General features: G+C 50.9%; 1 protein-coding gene across 1 annotated transcript in view; it reads left to right on the forward strand.

Annotated features, from left to right (window-relative positions):
• The window catches only part of LOC137332684 (nuclear receptor-binding protein 2-like), a 195,974-nt gene extending 182,130 nt beyond the window's left edge, over nucleotides 1-13,844 (forward strand). Inside the window, exons 16-19 of the mRNA XM_067996634.1 lie at nucleotides 5,482-5,535; nucleotides 8,256-8,319; nucleotides 10,699-10,754; nucleotides 13,583-13,844. Coding sequence (XP_067852735.1) covers nucleotides 5,482-5,535; nucleotides 8,256-8,319; nucleotides 10,699-10,754; nucleotides 13,583-13,684 — 276 coding nt within the window. The 3' untranslated portion in view covers nucleotides 13,685-13,844. The remainder of the gene's footprint in view (nucleotides 1-5,481; nucleotides 5,536-8,255; nucleotides 8,320-10,698; nucleotides 10,755-13,582) is intronic.
• Nucleotides 13,845-20,223: the final 6,379 nt, after the last annotated feature.

Below are 20,223 nucleotides of genomic sequence, written 5' to 3' on the forward strand. Positions count from 1 at the left end.
CCCATTCACCCCCACCCCCCCTAATCATCACCCCCCATTCACCCCCACCCCCGTTCATCACCCCCCATTCACCCCCACCCCCCCTAATCATCACCCCCCATTCACCCCCACCTCCGTTCATCACCCCCCCGTTCATCACCCCCCCCATTCATCACCCCCCCCATTCATCACCCCCCGTTCATCACCCCCTGTTCACCCCCCCCATTCATCACCCCCTGTTCACCCCCCCCCCGTTCATCACCCCCTGTTCACCCCACCCCGTTCATCACCCCCCTGTTCACCCCCCCCCCCCCCCCCCGTTCATCACCCCCCTGTTCATCACCCCCCCATTCATCACCCCCTGTTCACCCCCCCCCCCCCCCCCGTTCATCACCCCCCCGTTCATCGCCCCCCCATTCATCACCCCCTGTTCACCCCCCCCCCCCCCCCGTTCATCACCCCCCCGTTCATCACCCCCCCATTCATCACCCCCCTGTTCATCACCCCCCATTCATCACCCCCTGTTCACCCCCCCCCCCTGTTCATCACCCCCCATTCGTCACCCCCCCATTCATCACCCCCCTGTCCACCCATTAGATGCTCTCTGGCTCTCTCTGGAGAAGCACGACACCCCAGTCTCTCTCACTCGGCCTTTCCTGATATGAATTTGATTGTGTTAAATAAAAAGGGCTGGGACAGTGGTGGGTGTGAGTGGGTGTTTGGGTGAGTGTGAGTGGGTGTTTGGGTGAATGTGAGTGGGTGTTTGGGTGGGTGTTTGGGTGGGTGTTTGGGTGGGTGTGAGTGGGTGTTTGGGTGGGTGTGAGTGGGTGTTTGGGTGGGTGTTTGGGTGAATGTGAGTGGGTGTTTGGGTGAATGTGAGTGGGTGTTTGGGTGGGTGTTTGGGTGGGTGTTTGGGTGGGTGTTTGGGTGGGTGTTTGGGTGGGTGTTTGGGTGAGTGTGAGTGGGTGTTTGGGTGGGTGTTTGGGTGGGTGTTTGGGTGGGTGTGAGTGGGTGTTTGGGTGGGTGTTTGGGTGAGTGTGAGTGGGTGTTTGGGTGGGTGTTTGGGTGGGTGTTTGGGTGGGTGTGAGTGGGTGTTTGGGTGGGTGTGAGTGGGTGTTTGGGTGGGTGTGAGTGGGTGTTTGGGTGGGTGTGAGTGGGTGTTTGGGTGGGTGTGAGTGGGTGTTTGGGTGGGTGTGAGTGGGTGTTTGGGTGAGTGTGAGTGGGTGTTTGGGTGAGTGTGAGTGGGTGTTTGGGTGGGTGTGAGTGGGTGTTTGGGTGGGTGTTTGGGTGAGTGTGAGTGGGTGTTTGGGTGAGTGTGAGTGGGTGTTTGGGTGGGTGTGAGTGGGTGTTTGGGTGGGTGTTTGGGTGGGTGTTTGGGTGAGTGTGAGTGGGTGTTTGGGTGGGTGTGAGTGGGTGTTTGGGTGGGTGTGAGTGGGTGTTTGGGTGGGTGTGAGTGGGTGTTTGGGTGGGTGTTTGGGTGAGTGTGAGTGGGTGTTTGGGTGAGTGTGAGTGGGTGTTTGGGTGAGTGTGAGTGGGTGTTTGGGTGAGTGTGAGTGGGTGTTTGGGTGGGTGTGAGTAGGTGTTTGGGTGGGTGTCAGTGGGTGTTTGGGTGGGTGTGAGTAGGTGTTTGGGTGAGTGTGAGTAGGTGTTTGGGTGGGTGTGAGTAGGTGTTTGGGTGGGTGTAGGAACATAGGAACAGGAGTAGGCCATTCAGCCCCTCGTGCCTGCTCTGCCTTTGATAAGATCATGGCTGATCTGTGATCTAACTCCATATACCTGCCTTTGGCCCATATCCCTTAATACCTTTGGTTGCCATAAAGCTATCTATCTCAGATTTAAATTTAGCAATTGAGCTAGTATCAATTGCCGTTTGCGGAAGAGAGTTCCAAACTTCTACCACCCTTTGTGTGTAGAAATGTTTTCTAATCTCGCTCCTGAAAGGTCTGGCTCTAATTTTTAGACTGTGCCCCCTACTCCTAGAATCCCCAACCAGCGGAAATAGTTTCTCTCTATCCACCCTATCCGTTCCCCTTAATATCTTATAAACTTCGATCAGATCACCCCTTAACTTTCGAAACTCCAGACAAGACAACCCCAATTTCTGTAATCTCTCCTCGTAACTTAACCCTTGAAGTCCGGGTATCATTCTAGTAAACCTACGCTGCATTCCCTCCAAGGCCAATATGTCCTTCCGAAGGTGCGGTGCCCAGAACTGCTCACAGTACTCCAGGTGCGGTCTAACCAGGGTTTTGTACAGCTGCAGCATAACTTCTGCCCCCTTGTACTCCAGTCCTCTAGATATAAAGGCCAGCATTCCATTAGCCTTCTTGATTATTTTCTACACCTGTTCATGACACTTCAATGATTTATGTACCTGAACCCCTAAGTCCCTTTGGACATCCACTGTTTTTAACTTTTTACCATTTAGAAAGTACCCTGTTCTATCCTTTTTTGATCCAAAGTGGATGACCTCACATTTGTCTACATTGAATTACATTTGCCACAGTTTTGCCCATTCACCTAATCTATCAATATCGCTTTGTAATTTTATTTTTCCATCTACACTGCTTACAATGCCACCAATCTTGTGTCATCGGCAAACTTAGATATGAGACTTTCTATGCCTTCATCTAAGTCATTAATAAATATTGTGAATAATTGAGGCCCCAAGACAGATCCCTGCGGGACTCCACTAATCACATCCTGCCAATGTGAGTACCTTCCCATTATCCCTACTCTCTGTCGCCTTTCGCTCAGCCAACTTCCCAACCAAGTCCGTACTTTTCCCTCGATTCCATGGGCTTCTATCTTAGCTAACAGTCTCTTATGTGGGACCTTATCAAATGCCTTCTGGAAGTCCATATAAATAACATCCATTGACCTTCCCCTGTCCACTACTTTAGTCACCTCTTCAAAAAATTCAATCAGGTTTGTCAGGCACGACCTACCTTTCACAAATCCATGCTGGCTCTCTCTGATTAACTGAAAATTCTCGAGGTGTTCAGTCACCCTATCCTTAATTACAGACTCCAGCATTTTCCCCACAACAGATGTTAGGCTAACAGGTCTATAATTCCCCGGTTTCCCTCTCTCTCCTTTCTAAAAAAGCAGAGTGACATGTACATGTGGGTGGGTGTGAGTGGGTGTTTGGGTGAGTGTGAGTGGGTGTTTGGGTGGGTGTGAGTGGGTGTTTGGGTGGGTGTGAGTGGGTGTTTGGGTGAGTGTGAGTGGATGGGTGTGAGTGCGTGTTTGGGTGTGAGTGGGTGGGTGTGAGTGGGTGAGTGTGAGTGGGTGTTTGGGTGGGTGTGAGTGGGTGTTTGGGTGGGTGTGAGTGGGTGAGTGTGAGTGGGTGTTTGGGTGAGTGTGAGTGGGTGTTTGGGTGGGTGTCAGTGGGTGTTTGGGTGTGAGGAGGATAGCCTCAGTCTGCAGGACGATATAGATGGGTTGGTCAGATGGGCGGAACAGTGGCAAATGGAATTTAACCCGGAAAAGTGCGAGGTGATGCACTTTGGAGGGACTAACAAGGCAAGGGAATACACAATGAATGGGAGGACCCTAGGCAAGACAGAGGGTCAGAGGGATCTTGGTGTGCAAGTTCACAGATCCCTGAAGGCGGCGGAACAGGTAGATAAGGTGGTAAAGAAGGCATATGGGATACTTGCCTTTATTAGCCGAGGCATAGAATATAAGAGCAAGGAGGTTATGATGGAGCTGTATAAAACACTGGTTAGGCCACAGCTGGAGTACTGTGTGCAGTTCTGGTCGCCGCACTACAGGAAGGATGTGATCGCTTTGGAGAGGGTGCAGAGGAGATTCACCAGGATGTTACCAGGGCTGGAGCGCTTCAGCTATGAAGAGAGACTGGGAAGATTGGGTTTGTTTTCCTTGGAGCAGAGGAGGCTGAGGGGGGACATGATTGAGGTGTACAAAATTATGAGGGGCACAGATAGGATGGATACTAAGGAGCTTTTTCCCTTCGTTGAGGGTTCTGTAACAAGGGGACATAGATTCAAGGTAAAAGGCGGGAGGTTTAGAGGGGATTTGAGAAAGAACTTTTTCACCCAGAGGGTGGTTGGAGTCTGGAACTCACTGCCTGAGAGGGTTGTGGAGGCAGGAACCCTCACAACATTCAAGAAGCATTTGGATGAGCACTTGAAATGCCATAGCATACAAGGCTACGGACCAAATGCTGGAATATGGGATTAGAGTAGACAGGGCTGATGGCCGGCGCGGACACGATGGGCCGAAGGGTCTCTATCCGTGCTGTAGAACTCGATGAATCTATGACTATGTGTGTGTGTGAGTGGGTGTTTGGGTGAGTGTGGGTGGGTGTGAGTGGGTGAGTGTGAGTGGGTGTTTGGGTGAGTGTGAGTGGGTGTTTGGGTGGGTGTCAGTGGGTGTTTGGGTGGGTGTCAGTTGGTGTTTGGGTGGGTGTGAGTGGGTGTTTGGGTGAGTGTGAGTGGGTGTTTGGGTGGGTGTCAGTGGGTGTTTGGGTGGGTGTGAGTGGGTGTTTGGGTGAGTGTGAGTGGATGTTTGGGTGGGTGTCAGTGGGTGTTTGGGTGGGTGTGAGTGGGTGTTTGGGTGAGTGTGAGTGGGTGTTTGGGTGGGTGTGAGTGGGTGAGTGTGAGTGGGTGTTTGGGTGGGTGTCAGTGGGTGTTTGGGTGGGTGTCAGTGGGTGTTTGGGTGAGTGTGAGTGGGTGTTTGGGTGGGTGTGAGTGGGTGAGTGTGAGTGGGTGTTTGGGTGAGTGTGAGTGGGTGTTTGGGTGGGTGTCAGTGGGTGTTTGGGTGGGTGTCAGTGGGTGTTTGGGTGGGTGTCAGTGGGTGTTTGGGTGAGTGTGAGTGGGTGTTTGGGTGGGTGTGAGTGGGTGAGTGTGAGTGGGTGTTTGGGTGGGTGTCAGTGGGTGTTTGGGTGGGTGTCAGTGGGTGTTTGGGTGAGTGTGAGTGGGTGTTTGGGTGGGTGTGAGTGGGTGAGTGTGAGTGGGTGTTTGGGTGAGTGTGAGTGGGTGTTTGGGTGGGTGTCAGTGGGTGTTTGGGTGGGTGTCAGTGGGTGTTTGGGTGGGTGTGAGTGGGTGTTTGGGTGAGTGTGAGTGGGTGTTTGGGTGGGTGTGAGTGGGTGAGTGTGAGTGGGTGTTTGGGTGGGTGTCAGTGGGTGTTTGGGTGGGTGTGAGTGGGTGTTTGGGTGAGTGTGAGTGGGTGTTTGGGTGGGTGTGAGTGGGTGGGTGTGAGTGGGTGTTTGGGTGAGTGTGAGTGGATGTTTGGGTGGGTGTCAGTGGGTGTTTGGGTGGGTGTCAGTGGGTGTTTGGGTGAGTGGGTGTTTGGGTGGGTGTGAGTGGGTGAGTGTGAGTGGGTGTTTGGGTGGGTGTTTGGGTGAGTGTGAGTGGGTGTTTGGGTGAGTGTGAGTGGGTGTGAGTGGGTGAGTGTGAGTGGGTGTATGTGGTGAATACCATGGTGGGACAGTGTGTGAGGATCTGTTGTAATATGTTTGCCTTGTCCACCTGACAGGTGATTCAGATGCAATGTCACCTGGAATTACATGAGGACAACACGCGATGGCATGTAGGTAAAGCTCAGGACTGAGAGTGAGTGAGAGTGCGACAGAGAGAATCAAACATGCTCAAAACCACACTCACATGCACACACACACACACATATGTAAAGACACACACACGCAGACCCACTCGCACCCACCCAAACACAAACTCACACCCACCCAAACACAAACTCACACCCACTAACACCCACCCAAACACAAACTCACACCCATTCATACCCACCCAAACACAAACTCACACCCACTCACACCCACCCAACACCCACTCACACCCACCCAAACACAAACTCACACCCACTCACCCACCCACTCACCCACCCAAACACAAACTCACACCCACTCACACCCACCCAACACCCACTCACACCCACCCAAACACCCACTCACACACTGACTCGTTTACATGTGCACACTCATATGTAGTAACCCCCTCTCTTTCCCTTTACTGGGTATGGTAGCATAGTGGTTATGTTAGTGGACCAGTAATCCAGCGGTCTGGACTAATAATCCGGAGTCATGAGTTCAAATCCTGCCACGGCAGCTGGCGAATTTAAATTCAATTAATTAAATAAAATCTGGAATTAAAATACTAGTATCAGTGATGATGGCCATAAAACTACCGGATTGTCGTAAAAACCCATCTGGTTCACTAATGTCCTTCAGGGAAGGAAACCTGCCGTCCTTACCCGGTCTGGCCTATATGTGACTCCAGACCCACAGCAATGTGGTTGATTCTTAATTGCCCTCTGAAATGGCCCAGCAAGACACTCAGTTGTAAAATCTCGCTAAGAAAAGTCATAATAAGAATAAAACCGGACAGACCACCCGGCATCGGACCACTAGGCACCGGACACGACAACGGCAAAACACCAAGCCCAGTCAACCCTGCAAAGTCCTCCTCACTAACATCTGGGGACTTGTGCCAAAATTGGGAGAGCTGTCCCACAGACCAGTCAAGCAACAGCCTGACATAGCCATACTTACAGAATCATATCTTTCGGCCAACGTCCCAGACTCTTCCATCACCATCCCTGGGTATGTCCTGTCCCACCGGCCAGAGGTGGCGGTACAGTGATATACAGTCAGGAGGGAGTGGCCTTGGGAGTCCTCAACATTGACTCTGGACCCCATGAAATCTCATGGCATCAGGTCAAACATGGGCAAGGAAACCTCCTGCTGATTACCACCTACTGCCCTCCCTCAGCTGATGAATCAGTCCTCCTCCATGTTGAACACCACTTGGAGGAAGCACTGAGGGTAACAAGGGCACAAAATGTACTCTGGGTGGGGGACTTCAATGTCCATCACCAAGAGTGGCTCGGTAGCACCACTACTGACCGAGCTGGCCGAGTCCTGAAGGACATAGCTGCTAGACTGGGCCTGCGGCAGGTGGTGAGCGAATCAACACGAGGGAAAAACTTACTTGACCTCGTCCTCACCTGTCGCAGATGCATCTGTCCATGACAGTATTGTGACCACCGCACAGTCCTTGTGGAGATGAAGTCCCGTCTTCGCACTGAGGACACCATCCAATGTGTTGTGTGGCACTACCACCGTGCTAAATGGGATAGATTCAGAACAGATCTAGCAGCTCAAAACTGGGCATCCATGAGGCGCTGTGGGCCATCAGCAGCAGCAGAATTGTATTCCAGCACAATCTGTAACCTCATGGCCCGGCATATTCCTCACTCTACCATTACCAACAAGCCAGGGGATCAACCCTGGTTCAATGAGGAGTGTAGAAGAGCATGCCAGGAGCAGCACTAGGCATACCTCAAAATGAGGTGCCAACCTGGTGAAGCTACAACTCAGGACTACATGCATGCTAAACAGCGGAAGCAACATGCTATAGACAGAGCTAAGCGATTCCACAACCAACGGATCAGATCAAAGCTCTGCAGTCCTGCCACATCCAGTTGTGAATGGTGGTGGACAATTAAACAATTAACGGGCGGAGGAGGCTCTGCAAACATCCCCATCCTCAATGATGGCGGAGTCCAGCACGTGAGTGCAAAAGACAAGGCTGAAGCGTTTGCAACCATCTTCAGCCAGAAGTGCCGAGTGGATGATCCATCTCAGCCTCCTCCCGATATCCCCACCATCACAGAAGCCAGTCTTCAGCCAATTCGATTCACTCCACATGATATCAAGAAACGGCTGAGTGCACTGGATACAGCAAAGGCTATGGGCCCCGACAACATCCCAGCTGTAGTGCTGAAGACTTGTGCTCCAGAACTAGCTGCGCCTCTAGCCAAGCTGTTCCAGTACAGCTACAACACTGGCATCTACCCGACAATGTGGAAAATTGCCCAGGTATGTCCCGTCCACAAAAAGCAGGACAAATCCAATCCGGCCAATTACCGCCCCATCATGGGTTGGGCAATAAATGCCGGCCTCGCCAGCGACGCCCACATCCCATGAGCGAATTAAAAAAAAACCCCGACTCTCTCCCTCTACTGACCCCCCTCTCCCCTTTGTTCTGATCCCCCTCTACTGACACCCCTCTCTCCCCCTCTCTGACCCTCTCTCCCCCTGTACTGACCCTCTACTGACTCCCATCTCTCCCCCTCTACTGACCCCCCTGTACTGACCCACATCTTTCCCCCTCTACTGACACCCCTCTGTCCCCCTCTACTGACCCCCCTTTAATGACCCCCCTCTCTCCCCCTGTGCTGACCCCCCTTCTCTCTCCCTCTACTGACCCCTCTTTTCCTTCCTCCTACAGCTCACTCTATTCCTGAAGTTGGACGATACTTTACACAGACAGCTGAGCTGTGATCTTCTGCCCAGTGAGTATCTCTCCGTCTCCCACAGCTGGCCCGGGCCGTCTGTATCTCAGATTTTCACCCCATTTCCCACAGATTGTCTCCAAATCTCTCCAGAATAGACTTTCTAAATTTCTGCCAGTTTTCACATGGAGGAGATTTTACATCGAGCTGAGGAGAATGTTTTCCCCGAGAGGGTGGTGGGGGTCTGGAACTCACTGCCTGAGAGGGTGGGAGAGGCAGAAACCCTCAACTCATTTAAAAATACCTGGATGTTCACCTGAAGAGCCGTGACCTGCAGGGCTACGGACCAAATGTGGGAAAGTGGGATTAGGCTGGGTGGCTCGTTTCTCAGCCGGCACGGACTCGATGGGCCGAATGGCCTCCTTCTGTGCCGTAAATTTTCTCTGATTCTGTAACCACAGGGCAACCAGCGAGGACAGGGCTTGTGCAGGGTGTAGGGAGCTGAGATAGAGAGTCAGAACCTTTCGGGGTGGGGAGGGCTGTAAGCTGCCTCCCTCCCTCCCTCGATCCACTCTGACTCCCTGTGTAGACCCCATGTTGGGTGATGTGTTTGAGCGGCGGGGTCTGGGCGGGCCGATGGACACGAGTGGATTCTCACTCCCTCAGACCCCGACTGTTGAGCTCAGGGTTGTACAGGGGGAGGGGCCTCAGTAAATCGGGGTCCTAGTCCATCACTGGGACCCCAATGGTCTCGGTGCGGAGGCCTCGGAGCTGAAAGTGGTGGTCTCCCTGTCGGGAGGGATGGAGAGACTGTTGCTCCGATTTCGCTCGATGTTCGAAAGATCCTCCCTTTCCTTTTAGGGTTCAAATGTAAGTTTGGGCTGAACAAACGCACCGGCAACAGATTTCGGGTACAAAGGTTTATCTTTAATAAATACTTAACAAACACCATTCGTAGTTTAAAGTACAATTCCAAAATATAAGACTCACAACGTATATTGATATTACCCGATTTGCTCCGAGGTGATCGATCTCTGTCCAAACCCCAACGTAGGGTTTCTGCCCCCAGGTCCCTGCTGTCGAGTGTTGCTCCTCGGGTCTCGCTGCTGTCTGGGGTTTTTCCTCCTGGTTTATACGATCCTATAATCTGTCCCATGATTACACATTTGTTCCCTTTCCCTGCGCCCTGATGATTAGTTTATCCGATTCTACAACCTGTCCCATCTCCGTGATTAGTTCCCATCTTCCTTCATTCATTGACCCATTGTTTGTTAACTGGGGTCTGTAGTGACCTCCCCCATGTCTGACGAGGTTACCGACGAGCCCTCTGTTTCAGAACATTACTGAACCTCTGCATTATTTATCCACTGTCCCTTCCACACGGTGACTCCTTCATTTTATTTCAGTTTCCACAAGACCCTCCAGGGAAAGTGTCAAACCTTCCTGTGTGGGGCCAGAGGGAGCAGGAATTCTCCAGGCCCCACGAGGACAGTCACGGATTCCCCCCCTCCCCACAAGACCCCTCCCCCCGACGAGAACCCTCGCCCTCCCCACAGGACCCTCACCCTCCCACAAGACCCCTCCCCCTCCCGCAGGACCCCTCCCGCAGGACCCCCTCCCCACAAGACCCGTCCCCACGTGACCCGCCCCATGAGACCCCTCTCCCTACAAGACCCCTCTCCCCAAGACCCCTCTCCCCAAGACCCCTCCCCCTCCCCCTCCTGTGAGACCCCTCCCCTTCTTTGAGACCCCCTCCCCCTCGCACGAGACCCCACCTGGGAGTCTGAGAGCCCCCTGTCTGTCCCCGGCCGCGGTTTCTCTCCGTCTTCTCCCTGCTCATTGAAACAAGGCTCAGGAATTAAAATCCCCGGGGCCTGAACTTTCAACCCCTGCCGGTACCCTGACCCCCACAGTTATAATCAACCCCCATCTCCGTACTTCCCAGCTCACTCCCACTCTCCTGCTGCCCCAGACTGCCAGCTGGAAAGTGTTGTTTGATGTTCTGACTCTTTCTCTCTCTTTCACTCTATCTCTCGCTCCCTCTCACTCTCTCACTCTCTCCCTCTCTCATTCTCTCTCCCCTCTCACTCTCACTCTCTCTCTCATTCTCTCACTCTTTCTCGCTCGCTCACTTTCTCACTCTCTCTCTTTCTCACTCTCGCTCTCTCACTCTCTCTCTCACACTCTCACTCATTCTCCCTCTCTCTCTCTCTCTCTCTCTCGTCACTCTCTCTCTCACACTCTCACTCCCTCTCTCTCACTCTCGCTCTCTCTCACACTCTCACTCATTCTCCCTCTCTCTCTCTCTCTCGTCACTCTCGCTCTCACACTCTCACTCCCTCTCTCTCACTCTCGCTCTCTCTCACACTCTCACTCATTCTCTCTCTCTCTCTCTCTCTCGTCACTCTCACTCTCACTCGCATTCTCTCTCTCCGACAGGTGAGGGTTCTCAGGAACTGGCTCAGGAGCTGGTGCGATACGGATTCATCAGTCAGGTAACGGCTGGGGTTTATTAATCCTAAGACACACTGACACCTCTCTCCACTCCTTGCTACCAGGGATGAGGGACTTCAGTTACGTGGAGACTGGAGAAGCTGGGATTGTTCTCCTTAGAGCAGAGAAGATTAAGAGGAAATTTGATAGAGGTGTTTAAAATTATGTATGGTTTAGGATAGAATCGATCAGGAGAAACTGTGTCCAGTGGCGGAAGGGTCGGTAACCAGAGGACACGGATTTAAGGTGATCGGCAAAAGAGCCAGAGGGGAGATGAGGAAACATTTTTTTACGCAGCGAGTTGTTCTGATCTGGAATTCACTGCCTGAAAGGGCGGTGGGAGCAGATTCAATAATAACTTTCAAAAGGGAATTGGAGAAATACTTGAAGGGAAAAATTTACCGGGCTATGGGGAAAGAGCAGGGGAGTGGGACTGATTGGACAGCTCTTTCAAAGAGCCGGCACAGGCACAATGGGCCGAATGGCCTCCCTCTGTGCTGTATCTCTCTATGATTCTAAGTATTTTGTTAAAAGCTCACCTTTTCAGTGGCAGCCTCCAGCGGTCCTTTAAAATCTGCTGGTCAGGCCTCACATGGGCCTGGTCACCCTGTACACAGTAGGCCCCAGCTCCACTCGTTTCGGGCAAACCAATTTTGCCGATCACCTTAAATCTGTGTCCTCTGGTTACCGACCCTTCCGCCAATGGAAACAGTTTCTCCTTATTTATGATTTTGAACACCTCTATCAAATCTCCTCTGAACCCTCTCTGTTCCAAGGAGAACAATCCCTGTGAATCTATGCCACCTCTCCCCATTGGGTTTGGATTCTTCCTAAAATGGGAGGACCAACCGGGGTTTAACTAAGGTCGAGTACAAATCCAACATTAGAGGCCTGCTGTAGCTCGGGGCCGAGTTCAGCGGGGGGACGGCGGACGGCGGGGAATGCTCCTCTGGAGTGAGGCCTGGGCGGTTTTAACTCCTGGGCCTCTTCTCCATCTCGCTGGTGAGTCTCCCTCCTGACCCCAGACCCGTGGGAATGCTCCCCGGCCGTCAGGTTAGTGCGAGGCCCCTGGGGGTGCTCCAGCTCCCCCGGCCCACGAGGGAACATTCAAATAAATATTATTTAAATGGCCTTCTCGCTGCCTTGTCCTTGGCGCCAGGTAGCCTGGCGAGGCCAATATCGGCCGTCAAATGTGCGACTGTGCTGTTAAAATCAGGTCAGGGCACGATTCACGTCGTTGCACCCCGACTTTCACATATTTCTGCTGCTCTCGCCTGCCCCACTCGCTGCCCCGGGTTTAATGCCCCACTCACTGTCCCGGGTTTAATGCCCCACTCACTGCCCCGGGTTTAATGCTCCACTCACCCGCTCTGGGTTTAATGCCCCACTCACTGCCCCGGGTTTAATGCCCCACTCACTGCCCCGGGTTTAATGCTCCACTCACCCGCTCTGGGTTTAATGCCCCACTCACTGCCCCGGGTTTAATGCCCCACTCACTGCCCCGGGTTTAATGCCCCACTCACTGCCCCGGGTTTAATGCCCCACTCACTGCCCCGGGTTTAATGCCCCACTCACTGCTCTGGGTTTAATGCCCCCACTCGCCCGCTCTGGGTTTAATGCCCCACTCGCCCGCTCTGGGTTTAATGCCCCACTCGCCCGCTCTGGGTTTAATGCCCCACTCACTGCCCCGGGTTTAATGCCCCACTCGCTGCCCTGGGTTTAATGCCCCCACTCACTGCTCTGGGTTTAATGCCCCCACTCGCCCGCTCTGGGTTTAATGCCCCACTCGCCCGCTCTGGGTTTAATACCCCACTCGCCCGCTCTGGGTTTAATGCCCCCACTCGCCCGCTCTGGGTTTAATGCCCCCACTCGCCCGCTCTGGGTTTAATGCCCCACTCGCCCGCTCTGGGTTTAATACCCCACTCGCCCGCTCTGGGTTTAATGCCCCCACTCGCCCGCTCTGGGTTTAATGCCCCCACTCGCCCGCTCTGGGTTTAATGCCCCCACTCGCCCGCTCTGGGTTTAATGCCCCCACTCGCCCGCTCTGGGTTTAATGCCCCCACTCGCCCGCTCTGGGTTTAATGCCCCCACTCGCCCGCTCTGGGTTTAATGCCCCACTCGCCCGCTCTGGGTTTAATACCCCACTCGCCCGCTCTGGGTTTAATGCCCCCACTCGCCCGCTCTGGGTTTAATGCCCCCACTCGCCCGCTCTGGGTTTAATGCCCCCACTCGCCCGCTCTGGGTTTAATGCCCCCACTCGCCCGCTCTGGGTTTAATGCCCCCACTCGCCCACTCTGGGTGTGCACCAGGCAGGTGGAGCGATCACCGTGACTCCAGCCTCCGGCCAGACCATTTGGCAGTTTCTCCTTGGAGCTGAGCCAGATGTAAACGTTTAAAGGGAGGAGACAATATCGGGGGGCATCTGGTGGGTAGATAAACTGTACAGCGTTTTTTTCTTGGGGGGCTTTTTGGAGAGGCCTGCAGCGGCCCTTTAAGGACCCCTGCTTCGGCCCTTCGCCCAGTGGAACCCCAAAACTGTGTCACGATCCGACAAGTTTCATAGGACCCCTGTTATAATATTTGGAAACGGTTCCCGTTCTTTTGGGTGTGGGAGCTGGTTGGCCATTTTGGTCACATGAGCCCCTGAGGATTCCATTTGCCTTTAAATGGTGCACGGTATTTGTGACCCCACCTTTAATGACCTTTGTACCTTCACACCAAGGTCACTCTGCTCCATTCAAAGTCTCACCATTTAATGTGTGTTCCCTTCCCCTGTCCTTCATCCAGAATATTACTCTTCACCTCTCTCTCTCTCTCTCTCTCTCTGTAGGATGACTGTCAGAAGTTGGCCAACTTTTTGGAAGATACATTCAGCAAACATGAAGGGAAAGGAGCTGCTTCTCCCTCGCAGCACCTGGGGAACGGTGACTAGAGTGAGACCCTAGTCTGGGACCCTGTGAGAGGCACTCGTTCCACTCCATGTTCTCTCACACCAACGCAAGGTGGAACGCTGAGGGAGCAGCTCCTCTCAAACATCGCCTCTCTCCACGGGTCAATAAAATACCCCCAGCTCGTGTCCTGGGTTCCATTCATCTCAGCACTTCATTATTTAACACCTAAAATCAATCAAACACTCCCAGGGGCAGGTACAGCACGGGTTAGATACAGAGTGAAGCTCCCTCTGCACTGTCCCATCAAACACTCCCAGGGCAGGCACAGGGTTAGATACAGAGTAAAGCTCCCTCTACACTGTCCCGTCAAACACTCCCAGGGCAGGTAGAGGGAGCTTTACTCTGTATCTAACCCTGTGCCTGCCCTGGGAGTGTTTCGAGCTTCTTGAGTGTTGTTGGAGCTGCACTCATCCAGGCAAGTGGAGAGTATTCCATCACACTCCTGACTTGTGCCTTGTAGATGGTGGAAAGGCTTTGGGGAGTCAGGAGGTGAGTCCCTCACTGCAGAATACCCAGCCTCTGACCTGCTCTAGTAGCCACAGTATTTATATGGCTGGTCCAGTTGAGTTTCTGGTCAATGTCGACCCCCAGGATGTTGATGGTGGGGGAAGGCCTCAATGGGTATTAACATAGAAACATAGAAAATAGGAGCAAGAGTTGGCCATTCGGCCCTTCGGGCCTGCTCCGCCATTCAAAATGATCATGGCTGATCGTCTAACTCAGTACCCTGTTCCCGCTTTTTCCCCATATCCCTTGATCCCTTTAGCATCAAGAAATATGTCTATCTCCTTCTTGAATACATCTAATGACTTGGCCTCCACTGCCTTCTGTGCTAGAGAATTCCACAGGTTCACCACCCTCTGAGTGAAGAAATTTCTCCTCATCTCTGTTCTAAATGCCCTACCCCGTATCCTGAGACTGTGACCCCTGGTTCTGGACTCCCCAGCCATCGGGAACATCCTCCCTGCATCTAGTCTGTCTAGTCCTGTTGAATTCCCCTACCCACCAGAATACATTCTGTGAGCTTTCCATCCTCAGCGCTTCATGGGGTCCAGAGTCCATGTTGACATAGTCAGCCAATGTCCAAGACTCCTCCATCACCCGGGATGGTGATGGAGGAGTCTTGGACATTGGCTGACTATGTCAGGCTGTTGCATGACTGGTCGGTGAGACAGCTCTCCCAACTTTAGCACCAGTCCCCAGACGTTAGTGAGGGGGATATTTCAGGGTTGACTTTGCTGAGATTGGGTCTTATCCCGATACAATGCCCCGGTCGTTACTCACAGGTCTGACTGATTTACATAAGAACATAAGAAATAGGAGCAGGAGTAGGCCAATCGGCCCCTCGAGCCTGCTCCGCCATTCAATAAGATCATGGCTGATCTGATCCTAACCTCAAATCTAAATTCATGTCCAATTTCCTGCCCGCTCCCCGTAACCCCTAATTCCCTTTACTTCTAGGAAACTGTCTATTTCTGTTTTAAATTTATTTAATGATGTAGCTTCCACAGCTTCCTGGGGCAGCAAATTCCACAGACCTACTACCCTCTGAGTGAAGAAGTTTCTCCTCATCTCAGTTTTGAAAGAGCAGCCCCTTATTCTAAGATTATGCTCCCTAGTTCTAGTTTCACCCATCCTTGGGAACATCCTTACCGCATCCACCCGATCAAGCCCCTTCACAATCTTATATGTTTCAATAAGATCGCCTCTCATTCTTCTGAACTCCAATGAGTAGAGTCCCAATCTACTCAACCTCTCCTCATATGTCCACCCCCTCATCCCCGGGATTAACCGAGTGAACCTTCTTTGAACTGCCTTATTGAATTTTGTAGAGATTATTTGGAATAAGCCAGGTCACTGTGAGAGTTAACCATATTGGTGTGGGCCTGGAGTCACGTGAAGACCAGACCGGGTGAGGACAGCAGGTTTCCTTCCCTGACGGACATTCGTGACCCAGTTGGGTTTTTACGAGAATGCAACAGATTTCCATGGACATTTCTCTGTTGCTGGATTTATAGAATTCAATTTTGCATCTTGCCCTGGTGGGATTTGAACTCAGGACCTCTGAGGGTTGCTGGTCGAGGAGCAGATTCACAACACCACTGCTGGGCAGACAGCAGGTGCCCAGAGCTGCTCACAAGCAGCGTGGTGATTCGCACAACTCAGTGCAATGTGTGTAAGGAACAGGCAACAACCACCTGAACACAGCACGGTCACACACCCCACCCCATCGAGCGGGGTGATTCGGGGGGGGTGAGTGCCGCTGAGCTTCATCAGCTGCTGCCCGTCTCTCTGCCACCCGACCGTGGGCAGGACCAAGCCCTGGACAGACCAGTGTAATGCCCTCCAGAAACTCTTGTCCCAAGTCCAGTCAGTTTCCTGGCCATTTAGACTGAGTACTGTCTGTTGACAGTGAGGGGTCCACCAGCCCGTCTCACTGCTCTCGATATAGTCAGCTCCAGCGCAGGCCCACCAGGCTCATGTTCTGGATCTCACACATTGCCAAGGTGAAGCTCTCCAGGAGGGTGACTTAGTGTCTGAACCATGAAGGAGAATCTATAGAGTAGTGAGAATGGGGGACTTCAATTATCCCAATATAGACTTTTTTATTCATTCCTGGGATGTGGGCGTCGCTGGTGAGGCCGGCATTTATTGCCCGTCCCTAATTGCCCTTGAGAAGGTGGTGGTGAGCCGCCTTCTTGAACCGCTGCAGTCCGTGTGGTGAAGGTTCTCCCACAGTGCTGTTAGGAAGGGAGTTCCAGGATTTTGACCCAGCGACTTGGAGGGGAACGTGCAGGTGGTGTTGTTCCCATGTGCCTGCTGCTCTTGTCCTTCTAGGTGGTAGAGGTCGCGGGTTTGGGAGGTGCTGTCGAAGAAGCCTTGGCAAGTTGCTGCAGTGCATCCTGTGGATGGTACACACTGCAGCCACTGTGTGCCGGTGGTGAAGGGAATGAATGTTTAGGGTGGTGGATGGGGTGCCAATCAAGCGGGCTGCTTTGTCCAGGATGGTGTCGAGCTTTTTGAGTGTTGTTGGAGCTGCACTCATCCAGGCAAGTGGAGAGTATTCCATCACACTCCTGACTTGTGCCTTGTTGGTGGTGGTAAGGCTTTGGGGAGTCAGGAGTATGAGGTGTGAGTTGGCTATGATAGATTGGGGAACTTTACTAAAAGGGATGACGGTGGATAAGCAATGGTTAATATTTAAAGAACGTGTGCAGGAATTACTACAATTATTCATTCCTGTCTGGCACAAAAATAAAACAGGAAAGGTGGCTCAACCGTGGCTTACAAAAGAAATTAGGGATAGTATTAGATCCAAAGAAGAGACATATAAAATTGCCAGAAAAAGCGGCAAGCCTGAGGATTGGGAGCAGTTCAGAATTCAGCAAAGGAGGACAAAGAGATTGATTAAGAGGGGAAAAATAGAGTATGAGAGTAAACTAGCAGGGAACATAAAAACTGACTGTAAAAGCTTCTATAATTATGTCAAGAGAAAAAGATTAGTGAAGACAAATGTAGGTCCCTTACAGTCAGAAATGGGGGAAATTATAATGGGGAACAAAGAAATGGCAGAACAATTAAACACATACTTTGGTTCTGTCTTCACAAAGGAAGACATAAATAACCTGCCAGAAATGTTAGGGAACCAAGGGTCTAGTGAGAGGGAGGAACTGAAGGAAACCAGTATTAGTAAAAAAAATAGTGCTCGGGAAATTACTGCGGCTAAAGGCTGACAAATCCCCAGGGCCTGATAATCTACATCCCAGAGTACCAAAGGAAGTGGCCCTGGAAATAGTGGATGCATTGGTGATCATCTTCCAAAATTCTATAGACTCTGGAACAGTTCCTACAGATTGGAGGGTGGCAAATGTAACCCCACTATTTAAAAAAGGAGGGAGAGAAAAAACAGGGAATTACAGACCAGTTAGCCTAACATCAGTAGTGGGGAAAATGCTCGAGTCTATTCTAAAAGACGTGATAACAGAACACTTGGAAGGCATTAACGGGATTGGACAAAGTCAGCATGGGTTTATGAAAGGGAAATCATGCTTAACAAATCTACTGGAGTTTTTTGAGGATGTAACTGGTAGAATAGATAGGGGAGAACCAGTGGATGTGGTGTATTTGGATTTTCAGAAGGCTTTTGATAAGGTCCCACACAAGAGGTTAGTGTGCAAAATTAAAGCACATGGGATTGGGGGGAATATACTGGCATGGATTGAGAATTGGTTGACAGACAGGAAACAGAGAGTAGGAATAAATGGGTCTTTTTCCGGGTGACAGGCAGTGACTAGTGGGGTACCGCAGGGATCAGTGCTTGGGCCCCAGCTATTCACAATATATATCAATGATTTGGATGAGGGAACCAAATGTAATATTTCCAAGTTTGCAGACGACACAAAGCTGGGGTGGAATGTGAGCTGTGAGGAGGATGCAAAGAGGCTCCAATGTGATTTAGACAAGTTGGGTGAGTGGGCAAGAACATGGCAGATGCAGTATAACGTGGATAAATGTGAGGTTATCCACTTTGGTTGTAAAAACAGAAAGACAGATTATTATTTGAATGGTGAAAGATTGGGAAAAGGGGAGGTGCAACGAGACCTGGGTGTCCTTGTACACCAGTCGCTGAAAGCGAGCATTCAGGTGCAGCAAGCAGTTGGGAAGGCGAATGGTATGTTGGCCTTCATTGCAAGAGGATTTGAGTACAGGAACAGTGATGTCTTACTGCAGTTATACAGGGCCTTGGTGAGACCACATCTGGAGTATTGTGTGCAGTTTTGGTCTCCTTATCTGATTTGATAAGATCATGGCTGATCTGTGATCTAACTCCATATACCTGCCTTTGGCCCATATCCCTCAATACCTTTGGTTGCCAAAAAGCTATCTATCTCAGATTTAAATTCAGCAATTGAGCTAGTATCAATTGCCGTTTGCGGAAGAGAGTTCCAAACTTCTACCCCTTAATATCTTATAAACTTCGATCAGATCACCCCTTAACCTTCGAAACTCTAGAGAATACAACCCCAATTTGTGTAATCTCTCCTCGTAACTTAACCCTTGAAGTCCGGGTAACATTCTAGTAAACCTACGCTGCACTCCCTCCAAGGCCAATATGTCCTTCCGAAGGTGCGGTGCCCAGAACTGCTCACAGTACTCCAGGTGCGGTCTAACCAGGGTTTTGTATAGCTGCAGCATAACTTCTGCCCTCTTGTACTCCAGTCCTCCAGATATAAAGGCCAGCATTCCATTAGCCTTCTTGATTATTTTCTGCACCTGTTCATGACACTTCAATGATCTATGTACCTGAGCCCCTAAGTCCCTTTGGACATCCACTGTTTTTAACTTTTTAACCATTTAGAAAGTAACCTGTTCTATCCTTTTTTGATCCAAAGTGGATGACCTCACATTTGTCTACATTGAATTCCATTTGCCACAGTTTTGCCCATTCACCTAATCTATCAATATCGCTTTGTAATTTTACGTTTTCATCTCCACTGCTTACAATGCCACCAATCTTTGTGTCATCGGCAAACTTAGATATGAGACTATCTATGCCTTCATCTAAGTCGTTAATAAATATTGTGAATAATTGAGGCCCCAAGACAGAACCCTGCAGGACTCCACTAGTCACATCCTGCCAATGTGAGTACCTTCCCATTATCCCTACTCTCTGTCGCCTTTTGCTCAGCCAACTTCCTAACCAAGTCCATACTTTTCCCTTGATTCCATGAGCTTCTATCTTAGCTAACAGTCTCTTATGTGGGACCTTATCAAATGCCTTCTGGAAGTCCATATAAATAACATCCATTGACCTTCCCCTGTCCACTACTTTAGTCACCTCTTCAAAAAATTCAATCAGGTTTGTCAGGCACGACCTACCTTTCACAAATCTATGCTGGCTCTCTCTGATTAACTGAAAATTCTCGAGGTGTTCAGTCACCCTATCCTTAATTATAGACTCCAGCATTTTCCCCACAACAGATGTTAGACTAACTGGACTATAATTCCCTGGTTTCCCTCTCTCTCCTTTCTTAAAAAGCGGAGTGACATGTGCAATTTTCCAATCTCGAGGGACAGTTCCTGAATCTAGAGAACTTTGAAAGATTATAGTTAGGGCATCCGCAATGTGCTCACCTCCTTCCTTTAAAACCCTGGGATGGAAACCATCTGGTCCTGGGGATTTGTCACTCTTTAGTGCTATTATTTTCTTCATTTCTGTTGCTTTACTTATGTTAATTTTATCGAGTCCCTGTCCCTGATTCAATATTAGTTTTCTTGGGATTTCCGGCATGCTATCCTCTTTTTCTGCTGTAAATACTGACGCAAAGTAATTGTTCAACATGTCCGCCATTTCCCCATTGTCAATGACAATATCCCCACTTTCAGTTTTTAAGGGGCCAACACTGCTCCTGACCACCCTCTTTTTCCTAATATAACTATAAAAGTTCTTCGTATTGGTTTTGATATCCCTTTCGAGTTTCTTTTCATACTCTCTTTTTGTAGCTCTTACTATCTGTTT

Source organism: Heptranchias perlo, chromosome 2 (assembly GCF_035084215.1).
Source record: "Heptranchias perlo isolate sHepPer1 chromosome 2, sHepPer1.hap1, whole genome shotgun sequence".
In the NCBI taxonomy this organism is placed as follows: Eukaryota; Metazoa; Chordata; class Chondrichthyes; order Hexanchiformes; family Hexanchidae; genus Heptranchias; species Heptranchias perlo.